This window comes from Vollenhovia emeryi, unplaced genomic scaffold, assembly GCF_000949405.1.
Source record: "Vollenhovia emeryi isolate VEMERY1.0 unplaced genomic scaffold, V.emery_V1.0 DF939156.1, whole genome shotgun sequence".
Taxonomy (NCBI): domain Eukaryota; kingdom Metazoa; phylum Arthropoda; class Insecta; order Hymenoptera; family Formicidae; genus Vollenhovia; species Vollenhovia emeryi.
In genome coordinates this window covers 1,596,170-1,624,060 of record NW_011967210.1, presented here as the reverse complement: position 1 = coordinate 1,624,060, position 27,891 = coordinate 1,596,170, and the positions used below count along the sequence as shown (strand labels likewise).

General features: G+C 41.4%; 1 protein-coding gene across 2 annotated transcripts; it reads right to left on the bottom strand.

The window, feature by feature from the left end:
- Positions 1-10: 10 nt before the first annotated feature.
- LOC105565033 lies at positions 11-26,909 on the bottom strand. 2 transcript variants are annotated; one of them, XM_012017858.1, is made up of 10 exons: positions 26,547-26,909; positions 24,529-24,896; positions 14,982-15,043; positions 7,430-7,632; positions 6,553-6,833; positions 5,125-5,568; positions 4,552-4,755; positions 3,428-3,516; positions 2,836-2,966; positions 11-2,105 (listed from the first exon to the last, which is right to left on the bottom strand). In XM_012017858.1, the coding sequence occupies exons 2-10, from the start codon at positions 24,616-24,618 to the stop codon at positions 988-990; spliced, it is 2,622 nt and encodes an 873-aa protein (XP_011873248.1). In that variant the 5' UTR covers positions 24,619-24,896; positions 26,547-26,909; the 3' UTR covers positions 11-987. The 2 variants fall into 2 exon arrangements, with proteins under 2 accessions (XP_011873248.1, XP_011873247.1); XM_012017857.1 differs by having other exon boundaries at positions 3,428-3,675; positions 26,547-26,908.
- Between the last annotated feature and the right edge of the window lie 982 nt (positions 26,910-27,891).

Sequence of the window (27,891 nt, the reverse complement as noted above, 5' to 3'; positions counted from 1 at the left end):
ATTTTTATAATTTTTTTTTAGATTATTTAATCACACTTAATTACTGCATGTAGGAAAGTGTAAAAGAAAAATATGCAGCATCAATATAGGACGTGTACGTTCGCCAAGAAATTCGCAGAGGTCTGGTTATTTGTTCTCGCTGTTACGCTCGTATGGGAAAATATTTGTCTCTCCATGTGATATAACGGTCCAACTCGATTTCTTTTGCGCTACATGGAAAATATTTTTCAAATCCAGGTTTCCCTACGTGGCACAGAAGAGAAATAAAAGTGTCGCTTATCACCAGTGAGATAAATCTCGTTGTCTATGCTTGATTATTACTTCGCATCGTATAAAGCGTTGCTTGTTTTCGAAACCTAATTCATCTACCGCGTTGTGCGCGTAACTTTTATGTGGTAACAGTGTCGAGTTCTTTATACGTCACTAAATTATACTTACAAATTTTATTTGTGTATTGTTAGATGAATTAAAAATTTTCTTGGCAAGAGCATCGGACTAAGGAATTTTTTATCTGAGAACTTTTTCTTTTATATTTTGTTATTCTTTTAATAATAGACATTGAATAATTAAGCATCGTGTTAAAGTTTTCTGTTTATATTTCTTAAATATTAAGTATAAAATAAAGGTTTGCTATTTATTCTCTGAATGGCAATTTATTATTTTAGTCATTTAAACTATTTTTCATGTTTAGCCTAATCTAACGGAATCCTTCAATTTTTATATCTCTATAATTTTGTGATAGCTTGTGTATATATAGTGTAGCGATATTTTCGTTAAACAGGTGAAAGACACTTGGACATAGCAATGTATAGTATATGTTACACTCTTTCTTTATTTTTATTATTAATTATATGATTATTAGCTTATAGCGATTATGAATTAATGTATTAAACATATCAACAATGTGGCACAAAAATTGTAGGACCATATTATCGCGCACGATCATACAAGAGTGAAAAGATTACAAGATGACGTAATCGGAAATTATTAAATGAGTCTGTCATTGGGACCAGGATCTTCGTGACAATTGTCTACAGTCCTGACCGACTCTTTTGCGGCACCTAAACTTTTGTTCCTCCTGCGTGGCGGCGTGGGGATTTGTCCCAAATCCTCCGCTACGTCTTCCAAATTTTGAAACAAGCTAGCAGCTTTCTCGGACGCTTCTCCCGCAGAGCTCGCGCTATCTTTTATATCACCTACGACGCTTTCGAGAAAAGTTTCCGAGCTTGATTCTAATTCCGACTTAATTGGAACAGAATCCTTGAAATTGGGAGTCGTCGCCTCCTCTAAATTGATCGGCATCTCATTGCGTGGCGATGCCTCGTCATCTTTCAAATCGACGTCCATCATGACTTTCTCTTCCCAGGTGCAGAAAGACACCTTTCTTTTCTTCGGCGTCGACGTCGAGTCTCCGAGGAGCTGTTCTAAAGACAACCGATCTGTCTTGTTCTCAGGCGTACTATCGACTAGAATGTCATCGTTAATTGAACGACATTGTTCCGACACGCTTCTGTCGATCGCGCTGCGTTTCTCCACGGGCACGATTTCCGGCTCGAGAAGCTTCTCCGCGGAAGCCGGTTTGCATTCCTCGCCCGCGTTCTCTCGCTTCATAATTTCGTCGGGCTGATCCTCCTTCTCTAGCATGTCCGAAAGTGCCGCCTCCAGCTCGGTGAGGCTTGGCGTCATCGAGCTGAGATTACTTCCGTCGGCTGCCTCGTCATTTAGAACCTTGAGCAAGGTCGAATGATCGTTATCCAGGATCTGGGCTTTGATCTTTGGCTCCGGACTCGGCGGTGGCGTCTTTACCCGCTGATCCTGGCAATCCTTCTTCAATTTGTTGGTCGCGTCCTTGGCCAGCTTCTCGTCGAAGAAGTCGACGATCTCGTCGACCCCCTCCAGCATCTCCTGCGGCAGCGACTCCTCCGATATCGTTCTGATTAACTTGTTCGTTACGTCGGAATGTGCACGCAACTCCTTGGACTCGTACGGATCGTCGTACGGCTCGCTCTCGTTTGACAAGCTACGGCCGAAGATCAGCCTCGATTGGTCGGATCGATCGGATTCCCGGATGACGGCGCCGTTCCTGCAGGACCCTTCGATCGTATCTGCCAAATGGAACGTCCGCGGTTTAACTAGTCACGTACGCGAATAGTTGGGTACCTTCTACACTCCAGACGATTACCCGATCGACCGGAATAGAATCCAAGAGCGAATAAGTGCACGGGGCGGGAGGGACGCGGAAGTTGCGGTCGGACATATATTCGGTTTACATGGCTGACGATTTCTTGTAAATAGGGAGAAAAACTTTCACTCGTCGTCATTTCTCCCCCGGACTGAGATTCGCAGTGAATCATTTTCCATGGGATTTCGGGACGAGGAGATTGCAATAAAATGTCAAAAAGTTAAGGGAGTTTCAAAGATACTTGGCTAAAAGTTAGAATTAAATTTATACCGCGAAAATTTTCCAACTGCTAAATTAATAATACAAATCATCTTTTCAGCGTTCATTTCAAGTCAATGAACCATAAAATGGAATTTAACATTTAATCGAGATCTCTAAACGTGTTTTATAGTAATTTTGTGATATAATGATTAAATTTTATTCTAACTTTTAGCCGAATGTCTTTGAATATAAAATTCTCTTAACTTCTCGACATTTCATCGTAACCTCCTCGTTCCGAAATTCCGTAGAAAATGATTCAAAACGGATCTCACTCCGGGGAAGAAACGACGACGAGTAAAATTTTTCTTCCTATTTACGAGAAATCGTTACAGAATTGTAGCATTTTCTTAAATGTATGTTCGATTTTTATATCGTTATATTTAATTATTTACCAAAAGCTGAGTGATGAAGATCCTCGTTTAGAAAAAACGGTTCCCTACGAACTGGAGAGGTCACCAGCTCGCAAATCGACGGTACTTGACAGATTTCCGACATCTTGGGAGGATCGAAATACCTTAACGGCCTGAAATAAATTGAGACGATCACATCATATCGAGCCTCTCATTGCGAGACGTAAGTTTGTGCGGGAGATATGCATAAATGATGCTGCATATTTTTCTTCTGCACTTTCCTACATACAGCAATCAAGTGTAATTAAATAATCTAAGGAAATGATAAAAATTCTTTATTTCTAATAAATCTGCCTGTCTTGCCAGGTTGTTTTAAATTAATTTGTTCTGAGAAATCATGTAAAACCAATCATTATCTCCAAAACATCATAACAATATTTTCATAAAAATCTTTTTGCCATTATTCAAAATGGAATATCTAGATTTTTAAATACTTTTCTGATAACTGACTTTATGATTATTTTTGCAAAGTTACATCTATTTGTAGCTTTCTATTTTCTATACCGACTTGAATAATTGATCCTTTTGCTTTAATTTTGCTGTTAACTTTGTCTAAGTTGATTGACTTTGATACCTGTTTTGATCTGGCCAGTCGTCGGGATATTTGGATTCTCTGCCGGAATCATTTACTGGCGATGCCGCCATGCCGAAAGATTCGGGTTTCTGCAACGATGAAATCATATCTTGAGCGCACGAGATTTTCATCTCAATCGCCTCAGCTTCGCCGGGTTCGACATTTCGTGGGTGGTCGACAACGTCTACACCATCGGAAGGTCCACTTTCCGCAGGTTCGTCGTTATGGATTTCAATCCGCGGCGTATTCTATAATCCACGTTTCGATACGAATTAATATGCTTTTATCACTTTGTACGAAAGTACTTGAATCGGTTGTATCGTGTAGCGTAGAAATGATATTAATCCGTGGGGTGAAATGATACTAATCTGCGGGGATGCACAATAAAAACAGAAAAATTAATTATCTCCTACTTAGAGCGACGCAACGTTCCGTAGTGAAGATGAATTCACTGACATTCTAAATCTTAACTAAGGAAATAAAGAAAAGGCACTGGGAGCCTGTTACCGGATGTCTGGTAAAAAATATATTTCAGCAAAGATTAATAATAACTTTCGGTCTTAGAATAAGACCCTCTTCAGTAACATATACACGGTTAAAAGATCGTATCGGTCATAAAAATTTTAAGATGAAATGAATAATATGCGCAATAATTTACATAGAAAGAGTCGACGCAATGTGTAGAATGTATGATTAAAACGAAATAAGAACCCGCCACATTGTTCGTCTGACGCAAAAGGTCAGCTTGATACTTGAACGGGTGCCAGAATACATAATACGAATTCGAAATTGATCAACTAAAGTGTATAATTATATAAATAGATGTAAAATATACATTGGGAAAATTATTTAAATATCACGAACGGTATTACAAGCAAACGCAGTTGCGTTTTCTGTTGCGAGCGGCGCTTATCCGATTGTTTTTCTTCATTTCCTTTTCTTTATTTCCTTAGTTGTTAGAAATCTGGAGCCTGATAAATTGTATTATGTATTTCTATTCTAAACCTTGTTTTTGAAAGCGCGGAGATATGTCTCTTAATGCGATTAGTTTCTTGATCGGAATATCAGCGCTAACGGGCGTCAGCTTAATATCGATTTCAACGCGGCTCGCTTTGTAAATGTACCTCGATAGAGGGACGTTGGTTCGAGTCGCAATTACTGATGTCACTGAGGTCCCAATCCTCCAATTTACTCGGATCGTACTTCATGAATCCGCCGTCGGTGACCTCGTTCTCGCTGGAGCCCAACTTGCCCAGCACCTGATACAGCGACAGGTGCTCGATGCTGCCACGTCGCGGGATGTAGTCTTCCAGACACACGCTGGTTTTCTACAATCGCGAAGTAACGCGAGTGTAATCATCGTCCTAATTGTGTAACTCTCTTTGTTCGCCAACGCGGCGAAACAAATCGAATGAAGAAGTTGATGCAAAGAAATACGAGGAAGATAACATAACTTTATCAAGATATCCGTTTGATGAAATAACAAAATGTTACGTGAAACTTTGTACACATTGTAGCCTCGAGGAAAATTCGCACGACTGTTTAATACGCGCGTGATGAAGATTATACGATAATTTCAAAAAATGTAATTATGTCCAATCGCTACGTACATTTTCTATTTCGTGACAGACACCACGACGTTTCAAAATTTTCACGTTTAACCAACGAAAGAAAATGGAGAATGATTTGTACCGAACCTCGGAAAAGGGTGACAGGAAAGATTCGGCCGGAAGCGAGACAGTACTGCTTCTGACGGGTCTCTTCGGCTTCATTTTCTCTCCCGCGCTTCCCTCGTCGCTCGTCGTGCCTTTCGCAGGATGCCTAGACACGTCCAGCTCATCGTAATTCGGCAAGCTAACGGTGCTGTAATTCTTGGTCCTTGTATTTGCTTCCGGTCTGTCGTCGTCCCTCGAGGCGTCCCTGATCCGCCTCTCGAGCTCCTTCGACTTCCGTCTGTCCTGGCGATTAGGAGCCGAAGAGTCCTTGATCGACTGATTCCGAGCGCATCTCTCGTATTCTTCATTCTCGAGAACTTTCCGGTGATGGTGGCTCGATTCCGAGGTCCTCCAAGTTTTCTTGTCGGCGGGCGTCCTCCTGCCGGAAACCACCTCGCTGGATATTATCCTTCCGGTGCCGTTAACCTACCGAGGGAAGTCATTACTTTCGTTATCGAAGAGAATCTCGTTATTAAATAGAACGAGAAATTCGAGATTAACGCAATTCCCGTTAGTACGCCGCATATGTGTGTCTTTCTCGCTTTTTTATTTTCTCCACGTAAATTGGACGGCCCCGCGCAGAAACAAATTAATCTATCGAGATGTGATTTTAAGTAAATTAAACATTAGGCAACATTTCGCGTTGTAGCGTGTGTAAGTTTCTTTTTAAATTGGTAAATAAAGTAAGTAGATGAATCAAATTCAATAATCAAGTCTCCCATACAGCGCACAGATGGTTGCAGTTACATTGCAGAAACGTTGCAATCTTGCAGAGACATTGCAGGGATATAAAATTGCAAACTTTCGATAGCAATATTGCAGCAATGTTTCAAAAATAATACAAATACTATATTTTTTATTTAAAAAATTTTTCTAATTACGAGAATTTTATAATGTTATTTTCGTTGATACCAATAATGCGCGAATTATTAAGTACTTGATCAGTGCGGTGTTGCTCGCAATCTCCATCTATTGCGAAGCGACATAATCTCCTTAGGTTGCTTCGCAATAGTACAATGTACAACAACAAGAAATTATTCCAAAAATATTGCACTGAACATTGCTATAATGTTGCACTGCAATCTCTCTGAGGGCGGACATTTCAACGTTGCTGCAATGTTGCGCAACGTTGCTGCAATATTGCAATCTTGCAATGTAACATTTCTGCAATCCTCCTGCAATCTTTCTGTGCTGTGTGGGGTAGGTCAAATTGAATAATCTGAATAACATTTGATTATTCTGTGTCATTTGCAGAGCTTAATTTACACAATTTGCAATTTATTTTTAATACGTTAAGATAAATGGGCTCTCGAAACGCCGTTTGCAAAATATTAAAATTGCGCCGTAGCAAAATGACGACGTGACACCGAGCGGCCTAAAGAGCGGTCAATTACGATGAGACTAACTCGCCTTGTGTTCGTAAATCTCCCTCGACCTCCGACCGTCATACTTCGGATCCTCTGTGCCGATCTTTCCCGCGCCCCGCGCCTCGACGTCGCCGTTCTGCTCGTTGCTACTCGTCTTCGGCGATCTGACCGACAAATATAACGGTTCCTCGCTCGTATCGCCGTGTCTCAAATTATTGCCCACGTTCTCGGGAATCTCGTCCGGTTTCGGCGGCAAGGGTCTGCTCCGGTTCCTTTTTTTTCGCCTCGGAGGTGGCACAGGGATGACGTCCTTCAGATTGGAACCTGCGGCGAGGATACGTTTATCCACGTAGACGCTCACCGCGCGTGTCTACTCCGCTCCGATTGCGACGACGCGCGTGCAGATTGAATTGACTTTAATGACTTTAATAATGCCCAACAATATCGGTGGCCGTTGCCCCGCGCCATCGTCGCAGCGTTAGCGCGTGGTGTAGCGATAAATTATGCGGGCTTACGGCTCACGCTCGGAACAAGAAACGGAAGAGAGGGCCGGCGCGCGCTGACGGTGAAATTTGCGAGAGCCAGTCCTGCTCCTGTTACGGCTTCATAACCAGGTACTTGAAATTGCGTCCCGTGCGAGAGGCCGGGAGCAGGCAGCAACGTTCGCGCGGGCGACCAGCAATTTTACCGCGACGCATAATTTCTACGTATTCAATCTTCTCGCGCCTGTTAATTCTCTTAACTGCGCTATTTTTCCGCGAGCCGCGTTCATTAAAAATTTTTAATTAGACACCTTTCATCTCTCTTAACGCGTTTCAGATACCGCCGCGCCGTTAATTTCGTTTCGGTCCGGATCGCGCTACTTTCGCGCGACGATCCGCCGATCGCCGTACGGTCCGACGAGAAATTGTGGAGCTTACAGCCGAACGTAGGTGCGCTGGCGAAACGCAGACTGTTGTCGAGGATCACGTTTGTGAGGGTCGAGCTCGCTCTAGGCGGGCTGGGCACCTCGAGATTGACGTCCACCCAGTCGCTAGGATGAAAGGGCCTGTCCACGGAGTCTATGCTTCGTCCCCTCGTGAGCGCCTCCCTCGGTGGTGAACCGGCGTATCCTATTTCGGAGCTGAGCAGAGAAAAGATTAAGTTGAGCCGCTGCTTCCCCATAGCCTGGAATGTAAATGACAGCCGCAGACCAAGTTGATACATGTAATCGATCATCGCGCGAGTACACTGCACTTAAGACCGCGTGGAAGCTTGTCGCGATGCGCGATCCTAACTCCTAGCGATACACACACACGGAGAGAAATTTCTTATAAAACTTCCCCTGAAAATTGTGTAATCGTATTGTACATGTAAGTTTTTTGAAACTTTACTATACATTTTTTACAAGTAAAATGTATGTATATTTTGTATGTACTTTGCTAGTAGAATGTATGGTGTAATTTTCAAAATCTCTCATAAATTTCTTCAAAATGCCATGATTACACGACTTTTCAGGATAAATTTTAAGAAAAGATTTTCTCGGTGTATAGGCGTGAATAATTAAGAAGAAATACACACATATCGGAGCTTAATTATGCCATAAGATATTCGACAACTAACATAATTGCGTACACAGTAGTCATCTCTGTTAAGAACCAAAGTAGACTTTTTCAAGAAAAAGTACGCGGAAAGAATTTTCTCTTAAAATTTATCCTGAAAATCATGTACACCCAGAAAAAAATTTATTTAGGTTAAACAAATGAGATACGTGTTTCTTTGAGTCTAATAAATTTTTATTTCTACTGAAACATTTGCTAGATGTGAAGAAATAGATATAAATTTTCTTAGAAATTTCAGTCTTAATCAAATAAAAATTTGGCTGAGATAAAATCATTTCTTTGAAATTAAATAAAAAGTCTAGTGAGGTCAAAATTCAAAGAAAAGTTAAAAAGCTCTCATAAAGTTCTTAAAAATACCCGCGATTATATGATTTTCAGAGTAAATTTTAAAAGAAAATTCTCTCCTTGAAACATTTTAAATAAGCTTCAACAGATTAGAAAAGAATGGTTTTAGAAAACCATGCGGTTTTAAGGATAACCTCAATAATTATACGCTAGATAAGATAACCGCTTCTCCATATAGGGCTTGAAACTGTACTTTTCCTACCGCTGTACAGTTTGTCATAGAAGTAACGTAGAAACTGAATCATTCCGAATCGTTTAGAGACTTATTCGAAATTTAGGCTGTGGCTTCTTGCGAGGCAAAAGTATTGCGCGGAGTAAGAAAAGCGATACGAGATAAATTCGCATTCCTCCGTTAATGTCACGGGCGCGCAAGCAGTCGACTGTTAATTCTGCGCCACTTTCGAAACAATTTGTGTCCATCAAAAATTGCAGCCCGGTGCACCGAAATAATTCGGAATCGCTACGTAGCTTATACGGTTTATCGCAAATGCATTCCGTGTTTCTCCGTGTCCCTTGAGCTATAACTCTTTCGGGACGCGAAACATTACCGGAATTTCTCTCGTACAGTCTCCTGCTCGCGCACGAGAGTGCCTTTCAGCTCCTTACAAAATACCCCCGGTGCACGCGAACGATTTCAAAATATCCACAAAGAAGGAAGAATTCCGTCTCGCCAGAGCGTCTCTTATCAATGATTTACTTACATTGAACTGTCATCAATTTAGGGAGCAACATGACAAAATATTCAATTCTGTCAGTGTACAATCGCTAAATGCGTTATGAGAAAACAATTTTTTTCTCTCTTCAAGAGAAACAAACTGGGAATTAATTATTCAAGCAAAAAGACACTAAATTACGTAAAAATAATATTTAGTATGCTTGTAATTAAAAAAACTTTTCTCTTTACGTATTATACTTTAAAGGGGAAACTGTGCAAGAAATAATAATAAGTCATGTTTACGAGGACAAATAATACGTTTTCTCCTAATATGATCGTTTGGAACAAGATAAAACTGACGGACATAAGAAATAAATTTGGGTTCTATTTTAATATTTAGAAAACGCTATGAATAACCGATTGATCGATATTCTATTCTACACTTAATGGATATCAATATATTGTATGTAGGCGCGATTGCTCGTTCTGTACCAGCGGGGTCGTAACAGCGTGTGACACGTACAGTTTATTTACTATGTTAACCCGCGCACGCGTGTATGTGTGCGTGTGTGTGTGTACGAGCCGGTGTATCGTAATTTATGCCTCCGCGTGCGCGAATAATTTATGCGAAATGATCATCCTCGTTGTTCTTGCGGGCTCAAGTGAATTAAAATTCACACTGTTGGAGCAATTCGTGCCAACGAGCGGATTATTATAAGCATATTCGTTGCGCGCGTGTTTTATCAGAGTAGCTTCATAAAATGTGTGTATTACAGCGCTGTTACCAATACACGTTTTAATCGGCGATTTTTAACGTTCGCATCGCGTCAAGAGATTCGATTCGATGCGATTTATTCCTTCGCGGAGACCCTTCTGGGATTTTTCGCTAATAATTTCGTAGTAATCAACGGGTAAATGTAATTACGTTAAACGCGCCGTTTTTTTTATTGCTTAATTTCACTTGTGCCGGCTTTAATGTGAAAGTAAACAGTACTAGCTACGTCGTTAATTACGGCCTGATGATAAACACTGGTTCAACATCAGGCAGCCTGGTACACTGTGAAGAATATCTAGCCAGTTACGAAACTGCTGTAAAATTACGTAGTAATTTTACAACGCATGCTCGTTTCACTCGTTACACGGGTCGTGTTATTAATACATTTTATCGGCGAAATGAACTTTCGCCATCGGTAACTCGCGCGGAGAGAAATTGACAATTAACATTGTCGCGCTGTGCAATGTAGGTTTGGAAAATAATTTCTATCCAAAAATTATTGTATTATACAACTACCTCATTACCTCTAATTTCTCGAGATGCAACAAAAAAATATTATTTAACAGAAATATTCCAAGCTGAAACGCCGTTAAAACTTCAATTAACGCGTTAATTAATTAAAAGGTTTCTATTTACATTGATAGAAGTTACAATTTATCAATTCTACAAAAAGTAAAGTGTGGAACAAATGTAATTTAAGCTATGTTAGTGTACAAAATTATCTACACTGAAAAAAGTGCTGTTAAATAGAAAAAAAATGAAAAATCAATAACAAATATTTAGACACCAACATCTTGCCTTGGCTCTTACTCCTTTATTCCTTCGTATCTGCGATTTCACATTGGAGCCTTATGAATTTTATTAATTGAAAAAAAATATAGTTACTTGAATTAAACGTTGATGTCACGGGCTGCCACAAATATAAATAATTCACTCAATTTTTTGTATTTGCTATTGATTTTAATTCTAAACATTGAACTAAATATACAGATTAGGACAACAATCTGATGTTTTTCATTCGTTAATACTGATGTTGTTTCAACCAATTAACTTCAATTACACACAATTAACTCACAAATAGATTTAATATTGTTAGTAGTTTTGAAAACAATGTGTAATTTTTTAACGACTTACACTGACTGTTTTTATCTAAAAAACGACGTGTCGGTCCCAAATTTGGACCCTTTTCAAGTAATCTGTTCACACAATAGTTAACCATCTCATATCGTTCGTTTGGCCAATATCGCTATGTTAGTAAAATATTAGTAAAAAAAAAAGATTGCACTCTTTGGTTGAAGAGTGCAAAGCCAATCAAAGTTGCATCGTTAATTGTTAAACACGGGTAAAAGTATTAAAAGATGTGTGTTGGATGAGAGATCAGATTGAACACTGATATATGTTGATACATCACTTTTTTCCGTGTAACATTAAAAGAAATATTACATGAATTACGACGAGCGTTGTATGAAAACCAGTATCTAAAAGCTGCAAGGTGTCTTTGATAGCTCGCCTTTCCTCGATGTGTACTTGTACGAATATACTCGTGTACTACATATACATATAATATTCATGAACCGTAGATCGTGACATGATACGAGAGGAATGCTTGTGTAACCACCTGATATGTTTGACGACAATAAATTAGAAATATTAAACTCGCCATGTGTGAGGTAGCGAGCCAATCATCTGATCGCTACTATCGCGGCGAAGTTATCGATCAATTTAATCGTTCTCCCAGTACACGATTAAGAGAAAAAACCTCGAAGAGAAAGTAGACTCTTTTGGACATGCATAATTGAGCAGTTATAGTCTAGTATAGTAGTATAGTTTTTTTTTAATGTGCATAACAAGCAGGTCACTTGCCGCACGTGCTCATTCAGATTTCTAAGTAGATTACTGATTGTGTGATAAACGTATTGAGATATTGGTTATTCGGTGAATTTCCAAAGTATTACTGTGCATTACGATCGCTGCTGAAATCACTATAAGTTGAAGTCTTTTGTTTTTTTCAAGAAAGAAACGTATAAGTTGAGATTGTGCAAAAGTATGTGCATAGAGGAAAGTCTCCTATAATGAGGCTCCTAATGTGAAACAGTAGAGTTTCTGCTAAATTAATAGGCATCATCTGTTGGTTTCCATCATGAATTTATTGCCCTTGGAGTGAAATCTGTTTAGTGGAAAATTGATTGTTGGACCGTGTAATCGTTGCGCAGAAAGATTTGTCATTGAATTTGGAAGTTGAAAACCTACTATCTCGTATTAGAATCCTATCTCAGAATAGGCGACTTTCCTCTATAAATAAAACTCGTTAAAAATCGCAGGCAAGTTAACATAAGAAAACGTATCTGCTCGCGTAAACGGATTTAAAATTGCAGCTCGCTCCTCTGTCATATTTTTGTAATTGAATGCTTTAATTTGGCTTATTCTTCTTTGGAATTTCTACAACTTATTTTCCTGATTACAACGGCATCAAGTAAATACTGAATGATGTTGGACGCTCTGCCTGCTCTCGCAGATACAACGGCGAGTTTTTAGACTCTCGCACCTGTGAGCGGGTCCAGAGGTGTTCTACTGACCCTAAAAAGGAATCGGTGAAACGAGGCGTAGGATGAGAGCAAGCTAAAGCGGCCGACCCACGCTCGATCATCGCCGTGTAGATTCACTGTCACACGGCCTAAAAGCTGTCTGAATATAGGATAAAGCTGTCACACGGCGTAGATCCTTTTCCACGGTAACGAGGGGACCGCCGTCCTGCCCGCAACGCGCCACACATTTTACACGTAACGTGTCCGGGCTCCAAAAATATTCTCCACTGTCGAAATTCGATTCCCCTCCTCTTGCAATCGACACGTTACGATAATACGAAATTCAGCGGAACCGACTATCCCGTGCATTATCAATAAGTTTCCGCAGATACGTCAGATTCGTAAGGAAATGAGAAAAATTATTCCACACCGTGTCTTTTTCGTTACTCTAAGTATTTGCATTCTGCTAATACTTAAAGTACTCGTATTTTATTATAGACTATTTTAGCCGTATCAAATCCACTGTAGAACGTTTTATGAAAGAAGGACGCGACAAAGGATCAACTGGAAACAAACTTGTTTCTCTATTTGAGAAAGGAAATTCCTTTTTGACGTCGGAACAAATTAATTAAAGTCGCTTATTAAACCGTAATTTATTTTCTCCCTGTTTCAAATTGCAGACTAGTGCGCAAAAATTCAAGGTACAAACAGGACTCGATCTTCTTCTTAAAAAATTGTCGAGTGTTAGAACGTCTGCTTCGAGTTTTCCTAAGATTGACTGATTGTAGCGCTCGCGGGCGCCATATTTAGATTTCAATTACTAGAAGCGAGGCAAAAGTAAAATTGCGTTATCGGGTGCGACGCCATTCGCCTGCCACGACAGTGTGACCATTTAAGGTCGAGCCCGCCACCTCTCTCTCAATTCATTGTAAAGTTAGGTTCACGTTCAACGGTGATGCTTTACGCGCCAGGTCGTTTAGATTTCACTTCGGGGCTATTGCCGTCGCATCAGGAAATTGCGTTCTTCCCCCCCACACGTGCGATACATCGCGATTTATCGCGCGATCGACGGAGGCTCATAACCGCGCGCCTCTGTTGCACGTAAAAGAAAAAGATAGCACCGTTAATTGTGAGATATCTCGCATTGCCTACGCAACATTTCTCTAGTGTTACATAGCCGCTCGTATCGTCGGAGACGTAATTTCCCGCTATATACGCTTCGTAACTCGCGTCCGATGATGTCCAATTGTATCCATGATGTAGCTTTCGTCCCAAGATTGGCGGAAAGTGGACGAGTAACGCGATTACTTGTCCATTAAGCCAATAAGCCATCAAGTCTATTGTCCAAGTCAAATTAGCGGGCCCCCTTTTCATAAATTCTTTTGTAACGTACTTCCTGCGCGCGCGATGACGGCATGTAGCGCGGCGGCATTAATCGCATTAACGGTACAACAGAATTTTTCGTGGACTGCGAGGAAGGGGCAAACCTCGCCGCGTCACTTTCTATCAAAACGCGTATTCTCTCCGGAATTGATATGGCCGCGCGAATTATATTCCCCGGCCGCCTCCGAGCGATTATCTCCGACCTACGTTCTCGCGCAATTAACAGCAACGATGATGCGCGTTCTTGGCAATAACCGTCAGCGTAATTACAGGGCGAGGTGACTCTTCCCTTGGAAAAACTTACTTGAAATGAAATTAAAGTTTTTAAAAGTAATCTTTCAAATCTCAAAGTTCACTTAAAGAAGTTAAAAGTTTACTTATGAAATTTTAGAGTAATTGTTTGGACACTTGGAGTAATTTTTAGATAGCCAAGCCTGTCGAAGTTCCCGCTAGAGGACCGCGCGGCGTAACACTTTCTCGCAAGAAAACCGACCGCGGTATTATAAAATATATCACGTACTTTTCACAATTCTTAAAGTTTTTTTTAATTCTTAAAGTAAGTTTTAAGTTTACCTTAAATAAAAGTTTAAAGTGTCCAAATTTTCTTTTCATATTTCTTATTTTTCTTAAGTAAAATTTTAAGGTTTTCAAAGGTATATTTTCCCAAGCCCTCAGCCATCTTTTTTACCGACACAGTCAAATATAGTTTTTGCCCTTGTTATTCTTTTTATTGGCTTGTATGCACAAAATAATACCAGGATAAGTTGCAGACCGCATAGCAAAACATTTTCATATGTACTTAAAACACTCGGTTCAGAAGTCTAATAAAAAAAATTGGTATTTGATATCTTCAAATTGTGTTAAATTTGAAATTGGCTTTATAAAATTGCAAAATTCTTCCACACGATTAAAGCACACATGAAGACAAAACCAGGGACAGTCGGCTTTATATAAAAAATTAAGAGAAAATAAAAATATTACTTTATAGGAGATTGAGATTAGCTAACCGATTATGTCGGTAAAAAAAGACGGCTGAGGGATCCTCTTAAAAGCGACACTGAAATCCTGTTACACCGTGCCCGATAAAGTTCGTGCGCTTGCCGCTCCCCGCAATTCGTAATCGCGAAATGCGTGAGTAAAGTTTGAAGAAAAAAAAAAGAAGATAGGAAGAAAGAAACAGGCGCGTACCTCGTAACTCTCTGCGTGGCGCCTCCTAAGACCGAGCCTTCCTCCTTTAAACTTGGATAAATCTGCAACAAAAGTAAGCCCGAATATTACACTTGTCGTGCTTATGAAAGTTTAGATAAAGAGAAAAGTACCGTTTTCATCGTCAAATGAATATATACGCCAATTAAGTAACGTAGAACACCGTGAGGAAAATAGAAAGACGTACATAAAATAATCTTAAAACAATGATGCGATTTGATAAATTCACGAATAAATCTAACGAGAATTCGTTACATTACATTTTCATGAAGATTGTACTGAAGAAAGGAAAACACCTATCGCCGTTATTTTCATTATTAATCAGGCAACATTTTGACAATAAGCTGATCCTATAAAATACCCCTTGGGAAAATGTACCTTAGAATACCTTAAAATTTTACTTAAGAAAAATAAGAAATATGAAAAGTAAATTTGAACACTTAAAACTTTTATTTGCGGTAAACTTGAAACTTACTTTAAGAATTGAAAAGAAAACTTTAAGAATTGTAAAAAGTACGTGATATAATCTATAATACCGCGTGCCGTTTTCTTCTTACGAGAAAGTGCTATGCCGCGCGGCCCTCTAGCGGGAACTTCGACGGGGTTGGTTATCTAAAGATTACTCTAAGTGTCCAAAATTGCTTTAAAATTTCTTAAGTAAACTCTTAGACTTGAAAAGTCACTTAAAAAAACTTTAATTTCAATTAAAGTAAATTTTCCTAAGGGAGGATGGGGAAAATTAGCAACGTCGCTTATTCAGATTTTGGATGCATAACTCTTTGATGTAATGATTTATAATATCAATGAAGCACGAAATAATTGCATGCAATTAAGCAAGATGATTCTATCGATTCCATAATACCTGAGTGGCTTGAAGCATGGTAGCGCCATCGAGGATTAATAAGTCATTAACAGCATAATTACTTCGACGCGCCCTTAGATTGGGAGAATGCGAGGGTAATTCTCCAGGCGGGCGTCGAGACGCGAGGTGGATGAAGGATCGTCGATTCGATCGCATGGGGAGCTGATTAAGCTAATTCGCATTACCTGGTTCATCGGCTCGTTTACTCGACCGAAAACCATAGACGCGACTCGTGAATTGTGCCCCGGAAAGCCTTTCCGATAAGTTTGCGACCGCAAAAATTCGATTTTTGCGACTGGCTGATTAAAGATCGCCATCGTAAATCTTGCAGATAAAGTAGCTGCATCGATTTTTTTTCCCTTTCAGCTTACTCTTACAATCTTGAAATCTCGGCGTTCTAAAATATTGGAGGATGACTCTCATAATTCTTTTGAAGCAAATGGAATTCTTCGTTGCATGATATTACTCCGAAGAGACTCGACTTTGAAAAATGGCAATTTCATTAAAATATTGCGCGAAACTTGCTTAGAAGCAAGAGGCGCTTCTCCAAGAAATTTCAAACGAGCGTAATTTTAAAAGAATCTCTCGATGGTATTATACGTGTGCGTTGCAACTTGAAGATTAGAACTGAAATTGAGTGCAATTAGTACCCAATTAACGTTCTCTGTATTCAATTAGCGCTAGCTCGCTAAACGCTCATTCCTCAATAGAATTAGAAACTATTAATGAAATTAAAAGTGTGATAAGCATCAGTAGAATTAGAAACATTCGTTTGTTACACGAGTTACGATCATCTTAGAAACATACAGAATTACACTCCATTTGGAGCACGTTGGCGAGCTCGCCAAGTGATTTGCAAGTAACGATAATAGTTTCGAAACGGGCGCGTTATCTTTCAATTTAGTGGAATGTCCCGGGAAGACGGCACGAGCAATAGCTTAACGGAAACATGACTTGGTCCCTGACACTCTTGTCGAAGGATTACACAATCGGCGGCCATCGTATGCGAATCGCGTTGCATAATACCCTTTTGTATCCTCGCGGGACACGAAAACACGGTAGCGCACGAGAGGTGTAAGTAAGCACCGGCGGCGAGCTCAATATCGTTTTGTCGTCTTTACGCCCGGCCTTCGGCTGCGAGATATCGCAGATGATTTGCCCGAGTGACGTGTCGGGCGTTCACGACACGTGGAACAATTATTTCCTGCGCGTATCAACGCGGTACGTAGACGCTCAACGCCGCAAAGAGGAAAGACAAAAGTGGAATCCTAATCGTAAGAAGAAATCTGTTTTTTTTTTCAAATAGAATCCCACAGAACGATATTTAGCCCCCCCGGTAACTCTCGGAGTTGCTGAAAAAGTGGGTTACGTTATTCCGACACTGGGCGTGGATAGGAAAATGACATTTCGAACGCCAGGCCAATTTGTTCGCGCTGAAGAGGGAAAAAATCGAATGGAATCGACGCATAGCGGGGGAGGTCGTTCGCTTCACGCCGCGATGATTTTGGCAATTCGAACGTGTCGGACGAACTGCCGCAGAACGTCATTTTTCGCCAATTCCCGTTCGTTCGCGACAACGAAGGGCGGAAAGGACGCGCATGCTTTCCCCTTTTTATTTACAGCTGTCGTAACAAGTAAGCTTCCGTTTTCCCGATAAAGAAAACTGAACTTCTTCGAACCACGAGCTTATTAAAAAGAAACGTCGCGAAAAGCTTTCTCCTCACTTTCACCCTCAATTTCACGTCCAGCTCAATCGTACAATTTGTACGCATAATTTGAACTTAATCGTACGCGGTCCATTAGTTACCCCGGAGCCGCAAGGAGGCAAAAGCCTTTTGCAGTTCCACTACGATAAACTCGAGCAACGAATTAAAACTCGGTCCATGACAGGTTAATCGCGAGTAAACGAGTGAGGCGAGGGAGGCAGGGGTGAAAGGCGCGATATAGCTTCGGCGTAATATAGATACGTCCTAAGTGCCGCAAATAATAGGGCGTTAACGAGATTAAACGGGATGAGAAGAGCGTCCTTGCATCGATCCCGCCCAGGCACGTTGAGACGGCAGTGTTACCTTCCACCGTATGTAGGTATATCCCACGTATGCTGAACAGCCCTTTGGAAATCGTACACGTGTCGCGCGGCCGTTCCTCCGGGCGCGGTTTACATTGCAAATTTGTCGGGAAACTTCTCGCGCGCGACACGTCGCCCGGCGAGTCGGTGGGCAAAAGTTATTTCGCCGATTAAGTTACGCCCCGCACTCGGGTCGCCGCTGTCCGGAAGCATTGTTTAAGCGAAGCGTTGTTCGCGAAACGCACTCGCCCGGTCCCCCCCGTGACCGCCACCTGCACCCACAGAAAAACTTTCCGGATCCAATGCTATTACACTTGAATGTATCATAAAATAGGATCGATATATAGCGCCAATTATATTTATTATAGAGAAAGGAATATTTTAATCTCGAGGTGGCTCCTGCATAAACCGACCAAAAGTGAACGAAATTTTAATTTAAGTATATAGTTGTACATTTTATTTGTCAGTACGCGAAATTTCAGATCCGGTCGCCGATAAAATAAAATAAAGAACAAATGTTAAAGTTGTATTTGTTAACATTCCAGTAAACACCAAGTAACAGTTACATAACATCAATATTATAATTTCCTACTCGACAAGATAAATGTAATACAACACCCATGTTATATTATATTTCCATGTTAAGTAGGAAATTATAATATTGATATTATGTAACTATTACTTGGGGTTATGGGCCAATCGCTCGCAGAAGCACTTTGAGGGTTAATATTATTTTATAGAAAAAGAGATATAATATTAAATTTCCGATTTGGAAACGATTTCTCATTAGAATTCGAAACGAAAACTCTTGCGTAACTTTTAACGTCAGAAATCGAATAACGCGCGTGCACGCGAAACAAAGGTGCGAATTTTCCACGAAACAAAGTGAATCTAACGATTTTAGTTTGCGTGTTTAGCGCGTGAGGGGAGATCGCTCTATCGCTTGCAAATGTATTTTGCACGACAGTTGTTTCGGCAAATGTCAATGCGACAAGAAGTTGGGACCTAGCGTGAAATCTGCGCGCATTACGGCACCGGTTGTTACCAAAGTTTTATTATATCTTCGTGACAGTAGGCAATTTTCTGGGTTCCTGCACAAATATCTAATGTAACTTTCACTATCTATTAATAATACAGTAGCGTAGGTCGAACGGCCAACGTGAAGCTGCGATTACGTCGTAGAAACGTGATTGTTTCTTTTTTTTTTCGATCGCAGGGTTATCTAACGAGAAATTATTCAACAAATTCACAATTTTCAAAATTGAATTGCATCCAGTATCACATTCCCTCGGTTTGATTGTAATTTCGCAATGTACCCTTACAGAAATTTAATTACTAGGAACCAAAAATGCACCGAAATAAATAGAGAATCATTGTATATCAGTAATTTCTGTTTAATGATTCAATTACCGAGTTTTGAGTGATTATTTCAGTGCTCTCTTGGTTCCCAATACTACGTTTCTGTAAGGATATAGTACAGTTTATGTAGTATATTTTATATGTAATCTGAAAGCAAACAGTTATTTATAAGACTTGCGTCGAAGATAATATAGCAAGAGATAAAAGTTTGTTATTGCGTAACTTGCTCTGCTGCGTAATGTACAATACAATTATTTGCTATCAATCATTCAAACAACAATCGAAATGTTTCGATCTAAAGACGCCAAATTAACAGTGGCAGCTTTATTTGCATTGACTGATCAACTTGGCGTTTTATGAGAATTAATGTTGCAAACATTTACACACTTCTTCGTCGTAAATTTATATACAAAGATTTATAGCTTTCAGCTGCCAACCTTTAATTAGCCAGCATACTCTGCGGAATCTAATAATAATCTCGTTGAAACCTATGTGTATAAAAATTCATAAATGTTACCGGTGTGTTCGAGCGACAGCAACGTTGTATATCGAGTAACGCGTCTATTTCTAGAAGAGATATGTATATTTTGAGTTCCGATCCATTGTTCCGATCCATTATTCATACGAATTCATAAGAAGCCATAAGAAAAATCTAGTGATATGCAAATACCGTTTGTTTCGCTGACGTATACGAAGAAGCGTCAGTATAGCGTCGCCATATAAATACGGTGCCACATTTTACGTAATCTCCATTCTGCTGCTAGATCGGCACTAGGTACCGCTGCTTCAATCGCATACTTGCGTACTACAGTGTATATCACGCGAACGTAATCGTATTCACACGGTTCCGCGAGCTCTCTCGCATGCATGGTGCACGCACACGTATACAACTCTGTACAAGCATGCATCGCTAAGGACGTTGCGTTTTCCATTTCGACGAGCTCATACATAAGAGCGATATTAGTAACATATCATTAACAATTCAAACCAGGTCAGTTCGTCGAGGCTTCTTCGAGCCGATGTATTTATATCACATCTGACGTAAGTCCAGTTTTCTAAACGTCGGCTAGACAAGTAACTGGTATCGAAAACCAAAGCTGTTAGATTGTTCCTGTTAGACCGAGGGCGAATCTTGCGAGCCTTCAATTTATAAATTTTCTAAACTTGTTAAAGCTTTTCCCACGCGCAGAGAATTTTCTCTTAAAAATTTACCCTGAAAATCGTGTAATCGTGGGACAACGTACTGGCGCTTGGAAGAATTTTAGAAGAGTTTTTGAAATTCTGCCAACGGCACGCGATACCATTTTTTTTTCCACTGGATTGCTTACGAGATTTGCCATATATTTTTAGTAAATTTTACTAGTAATTTACCATGAAAATCATGTGATCGTGGGACAATGTGACATTTTGAACAACTTTGTGAGTTTTTTGAAATTTTACTATACATTCTACTAGTAAAATTTATACTAAGTATAATTATTAGTCAAATGTGTGCGTGTGTATGGTAAAATTTCACAAAACTCTCATAAGATTCTTCGAAGTGCCACGTTGTCCCACGATTACATGATTTTCAGGATCAATTTGAAGAAAAAATTCTCTCCGTGTATTTTTATCATCATTTTTCTCTTCTATACAAATAGCTGAGTTTCAGATTGTATGTATGCACCACCACAGACTTTTATAGAAGCTGTGTGAACCACAGGCTGAAACTCATCGATGCATAGATGGCAATAAAGATTATGAAAATGTGAATCCTGGTAAAACTGAAGTCTAGGCATTAACGAATAAGACTGTACATGAATTAGCACAGCATTTCTTTCTCCAAGTCGTGCCCGCAAGGTAAAAATATCGAGCGCGATAAGGTGGCAAAGACACCGGAAACTAGAGTTGGTCTGACCGGCCCTGGAGAACAGGTCGACAATCATATTTCCGCGATAATCTCAATTTACCCTCGGCAAAGATAATACAGCGAGCTAAAAGTGTATTCGCGATAAAGTTGTATTGCGGCGAATAGTCATCAGTCTAAATTGCCGCGTCGTGTTTAGATAATCCGTGCAAAGCGCAAGGCGTTTCCCAGCTGATACACGGTCTCGAGACCCAGTTCGTCAGTCCTGGCTAAGACGTACACGCGTGTATGCGCCGCAGGAACAACGCAATTGTGCAAATACAGATATCATATCAATTCTACGATTTCACGTCGGGAATACACGACGCGAGTGCGGAATAACGCGGAGCGACACGCGACGAGGTGTACACACGAGTTGGTACACACAGGATAAATAATAGGCGCATTCGCGACTCATAATTTAATCGGGTCTAAAAATACCTCGATGATTCGCGATTCGGCTCCGACGCGGTGCGAGCGAGGTGACTGTTTGTCAATCGGCGATTCAGAGCGTGGGCGTATCAGGAAGAAAAATACGTCAAGGTGTGGTGGAGGCGTACAATTGTCGAACGTGATACAACGGCTGTTACATTAGTATACGCGTGATTTGCATAATTTTTTGGTGCAAAAATAGGAGGCTGCTCCGCGGAAACGTTCGAGTGGCGGGTGGAAAAATATTCGCGGCGGGATAGCACGCTTGCATTTACATGCCGGGCATTTTTCCCCATTTTTTGCCACGAAGGCCGCGGTAATTTTCTAGCGAATCGTTTTTCCGATGTGAATAAAGCAAAAAGCATTAGAGGCGCTCCAAGCGACGACCTCGCGACCCGATTTTTCCCCTTGTACCATTTCTTGCACAAGGTATCCTTGACGCGCGCCGCGTTTTCTCGTTTAACACCGAACTTATCGCGCCGTATCTAATTGGCCGTAACACCACGCGTGAGCAACACACGTCTCTCTCGCGAATGAGATCCACCGATCACCAGCTGCGCCGCTCTAAAGCGATCGCTTTTTAACGCGCCGAAACGTACCGCCCTTGAGTGGAAGCGAAAACATTGTCGGATGTTCAGAATTCTGAAATAAATATGAGCCCGCGTATTGAAACGGCAAAATTGATGAAAGCGATAACGCAATATGAAGAGAGTAAATTATGTAGGAATTTCTATTACAATTGTACAGTGGATTGGTATAGGTGTTTTGTATTATGATTTATCACGACTTATCTGTATTATATTCGTAACTGAAACTTGGACCTGTAATAAAATATTGACGTTTTCAATATTGATATTAACGGTCGCGTCGAATATTCCAAGTGTTTAGGAAAAGCTGCTTGATAAATAGCGAAGCGATTGGACGACAGATACACCTTCCGTTCGTCCACCAGCGAGTTTAGTACGTTGAAATAAAATTGATTACATCTCATCAAGTAGTGTACATTGACACCGAACGTAAAATTCTACGCGCAGAGAAGTTTCTCTCAAAGTTTACACTGAAAACTCGTGCAATTGCGAATATTTTGAAGAACTGTACAAGAGTTTTTGAAATTTTACTATACATTCTACTAGTAAAATGTATACTAGGTATAAATTACTAGCAAACTATATGGTAAAATATCGAAACAATTCTCATAAAATTTTTCGAAATGTCACGTCCCACGATTACATGATTTTCGGGATAAATTTTAAGAAAAACTTCTCCCCGTGTACAATTCACGGTTCATGTATCAATCCCGATTGAAGCCCGCAACTGCGCATCGTCTCTCGCAAGTTGCTCGAAAGATACCGTTCGAATCCGAACTTTTCGCCGCGGAAACGCGCGTGTTAGTCCCTTTATAATATAATTTATCGTTTCTACGCTGTCGCGAGTAAAAGCAGGTAGTCGCTGGTAATTGCGATCGCATCCGCATAGCCGGGATTCCAAATTAGCGTGGCACGCACGCCTAGCACGCGCTCGCAGATTCGTGCAATCCGTGCGCGGCGCGCCTGTGTGCGCGCGTACATACATATACGTTATATAATAACGAGGCCGCGCGCCTCTCCGTATCCGTTTCAAGTGCACGTGGAAACCAGCGGTCTCTTCTCCGCGTATGTGCTCTTTTTATTTTCATACCGTCGCGCGTCTCGTCACTTACACCGGGGACAACCGAACGGCGTAACGATCGTGCAAAATTACATGGCAAACAGATGTTTCTCGTGACGCGCCGCGAATGCGATAGTCATCGCGTAGTCACACAAGTTAGATTATTTGCCGCGGAAGTCGGACCGTTTCCCTCGACTCCACGCCCGAAGCTAAGGAAAAAGGATTTAATTATCTCAACTCCACCTTAACTCTGACTTTAACCATTTGCGGCCTGATAAGAAAAAATATGTTTTTCAAAAAGACAAATATATAAATAGAGTAAATAAGGCCAGTACATTTACGAGCAACTAATCGATTACATTAGATTAAAATAATTACTTATAAAGAGTCATTGGTTCACAGTGTTACAAAGGAGATTACGTATAAAGATAAAAGAAACGCATTATTTTTAATCCTAAATAAATAGTTAAACATAGATAAACTTGTTAAAAATATATAAAATGTAAAATCCTAAATAAATAGTTAAATATAGGTAAAATTAATTAGAAATTAAAGAGGCCGTTTAGGACCGGGCATAGGTGTAAGTAGCCAGTTAAATTAAATTATTAAGTGAATTCATATACCGTATTCTTTCCAACTTATCCTGTGCGCCAGTTACATACTAGTCTTTTAACACAAGTTAATCCCCGTAAGTGGAAGTGTTATCGTCAGTGAATTCACGTTTATAAATTATTTTAATAATGCTATACATTAGCATCTAATATGATAACCCCCTTCCCTCCTTATTTAAAATACTTTTAAATTTAAAAAACACAGCCCCAGTGGTCGAGCTGGTTAAGACGCCCGCACGGATTGAGGGAGATCCCAGGTTCGAATCCTGGCTGGGGTAATATTTTTTGCAATAAGTATTTTAAATAAGGGGGGAAGGGGGTTATCATATTAGATGCGAAAGTTTGGACAGTTATTTTCGACGCGTATTTGTACGCATGAAATATGTAAACACGCGTTATAAATATTATCGGCAAGATAAAAGGGGGGGGAGCGTATTTATTATAAAATTCAATTCGTAAAATAAAACAATGAAGCGAGCGATTGTCCAACTGGAGCAAAATATTCATGAAGCTCCATCGCGAACGTTTGCATAAATTACATTCGCGCGCGCGCGCGAATGAAAGCTTGTTAGCGAATCACTCACGCGTCATCGATCATAAACACACGATTAATCGTCGATTAACGAGCAGCTCGAGCAAGAAGCGAAACACGTTTCCGTACATACCCGATGCGCGCAGCGCACAAAAACCCGATCCAACGGAGACTTGGAGTCCTGGGCCTTCGAGGTTCTCTCCTTGCACCACGCTTGACCCATTTTTTTATCGGGCGTCTCCTTTTCTAGTCAAGTCGCTCGTACCGGCGGCCAGAGTGGTCCCTCTCATCGATAAGGCCAGATAACGTGGACCATCTTCGGGTCCGTTCCTCGCGACCTGCCGCAACCGGCGTGTTTCCTGCGTTCGCCCGTGCGATCGGATCTCGCCTGAATCCTCGGACGTGAAAGAGAGGTCGGCGTGGCCCCTCGAGGGAAATGAAAAGAAGGCGCTGAGATCGTGCCGTCGTCGTCAACCCGATGCGTGACCTCCTCTCGCCGCTCTGGAAGACAGCGAGATATCCCGTTGATCTATTCCATTCTAATCCGCTCGTTTCGCAAGATAATCCGCCCCGTAATTTTATAATCACACGACCGTTTCGCGAGGTGGATCGTCGTTTAGGTACTTAAATTTAGCCGGCAGATATCGAGGGCACATGTTAATCCCTTTGTGCAGTTTCGAGAAGACCCGGGGGTGCAATGAAGATCGTAAAAGTGCAAATTCAGTCGCCGTGCGACCTCATACAATATTTCCGCAACGATTGGTTAATCGTGAAAAAGATTTATTCCGTAAAAGTGCAATACATTTGGCCGCCGTCACAATTTCACTCGATATTTCCACAACAGTTTGTTAATAGAGGAAAGTCCCCTGTTGTGAGATAGTTTCTAATATGAGAGAACGGTTTGCAACGTCCACATTCAATCACAAATCTTTTTTGCGACGATTACACGATCTAACAATGAATTGTCCACTAAAGAGAAATTCGCCCGCTCCGCTCTTGGAAAAGTATATATCTTAGAAAACCTTAAACACCTTACTTTAGAAAAATAAGAAACGTGAAAAGTAAATTTGGACACTTTCAACTTTCATTTAAGGTAAACTTAAAACTTACTTCAAGAATCTAAAAGAAACTTTAAGAATTGTGAAAAGTACGTGATATAATTTATAATCGCGTGCGGTTTTCTCCTTACGAGAAAGTGGTATGCCGCGTGGCCCTCTAGCGGCGACTTCGACAGGCTTGGCTATCTAAAAATTATTATACTTTAAATGTCCAAAATACTCTAAAATTTCTTAAGTAAACTTTTAACTTCTTCAAGTAAACTCTTAGATTTGAAAGATTACTTAAAAAATTTTTAATTTCACTTGAAGTAAATCTTCCCAAGGGCGAAGGCAATAAATTCATGGTGAAACCAACAGACGACGCCTATTAATTTAGCGGAAACCCCGCCACCTCATATTAGGACTCTATCTCACAATAGGGAGCTTTTCTCTGTTAATTAAATCGTGAAAAAAATATATTCGCGGTTTTAGCAGACGTTTATTACATGTATTTGGCGAAACTGAACGCGGGACCATTTACTTGTGTAATTAAAAAGAAAAGATTAAATGGGAATACGCGAGACCGTCCATTTTTAAAAATCGGATGCGTAGATTCGCGCGAGGAACGCGACGGGATATTCGCATAATGTTGCTCTTCCCATGAATGGACGTGCGATTTGCGTCGGCATTGAGGCTGCGACACGGTCACACGGGGGACCGCCTTCTTACGATGCGTCATGTGCGCTCGAAACTCGCGTGTACGCACGAGTACCCGCGCCCATACTCGCGCTCGCGCGTCCCCGCGCGCTAAAGTGCCGCACGGAAACGACGAAAAAGAGGGAAACGGTTCATTGCACTTTCTAAACTGCAGTCGATCGCGCGCGTTACACGCACACCTGTTCGAGCAATCGCGACCGGGCGCGCGCGCGCGTTGGATCGCGCGAGAGATGCGTAGAACGGGAGAGTCCCCGACTCAAAGTCTCAATAACGGTCCGCGTCCTGATGCGAGATAAAAGCCGAAGAATGTCGGTTAAGTCTTCCGAAGTCGTTCTCGCTGACCGCCTCTCGAGTATCCGAGCCGCGCTCGGTTCTCTGCGCGCGCGCGCTAACGTACCTATTCTTCTCGGAGGTGCGTTTACTCAAGCGCACGTCTCTTTGAGGAATCTATCTCGGTCGTCAGCGGCTGCGATGGATCACCTGCGAACACGCGCACGAACACGAGCGACGGATTAATGGTGACGGAGTGCAGCGCAGGACTGCGACCGCGGCCGCGGCTGCGGCTGCTACGGCAACTGGTACCACCGCCAAGTCAACTGGTACCACCACCGGTCAACTGGTACCGGTCGGTCAGACTCGCGGCACTCGCGCGTAACACCGGTGCTCCGGACGTACCGCGCGAATTCTGGACGGTCGGAGCGGCCGCGAGCGAAGAGGCGGCACGCAAGACTCGAAACGCCGCGGTCTCGGCACGAACGCTTTCTAACCGTAGCCTCCGCTCTCGCAACGGGCCCCGGCCCCCGGCCCGGCCATGGCCCGTCGCTCCCGCGAGGAGATCGGCGGAGGTTCTTCCTCCTCTACCTTCACCGCGCCTTCCTTGTCCTTCGCTGCGGCGCGGCGGCTGCGGGTCCACACACCTCTCGGTCTCTCATCCGCCTCGCCTCTTCGGCGCCCGCGTACCCGACAGATTCCCTGTCAAGAATCCGACTCCCCCCCCCTCCCTTTGTCCCTCATTCAGTCTCTGTCGCTCTCTCGCTCTCCCATGAATTCTTTCTTTCGTGCGCGCCCAGGTGCACCCAGAATTCCATGGTTTCCTTTTCCTCTCCTTGTTCCTCTGTCTCGCGATACCCTCTCGACAATCGGTACCCTCTCCTCCCCCGCGCGGCTGTTCTTTATCCCGCTCCGGGACATTGTGTTTCCCTCGTCGTCGTTCCGCACTCACCGTCTCGCCATTCGAGAGCACATTCTCGGGAAACTTGACACGCACACTTGATACGTTGAAAATTATGTACCCTTACCGCACGTAAGTTTACATATTTTATATGTTAATTAATTCTATGAATTTCTCGCGAGAATCTATCGCGTATTATTCAACAGGTTGCTTTAATCGGTAGAAATCGCGCGAGAGCGAAGAAAAGTTTGTTCTCGCGCTTGACACGTGACATATTAATTACGTGCTGTGAGAGAGATTTGGGAGAAACATAATTGAATTTTATCGAATTTATTGTGGAACAAGTCAACCGAGATTGTTGAACATTTTTTTCACGCTCGTATGGTATAAAACATACAATCTATGGTGTATACTATTGCCTGAATACACATGGTGTGTTCTGACCGTGTATCTATAGTATACACTATTGCCTGCAATGAATACATACAGGAGCCACCTCCGTGCACAATTGCGTTTATGGTTCTCACAGGTACTTTCGATTACGCCGAGCTTATTTAAGAAAAATATACCA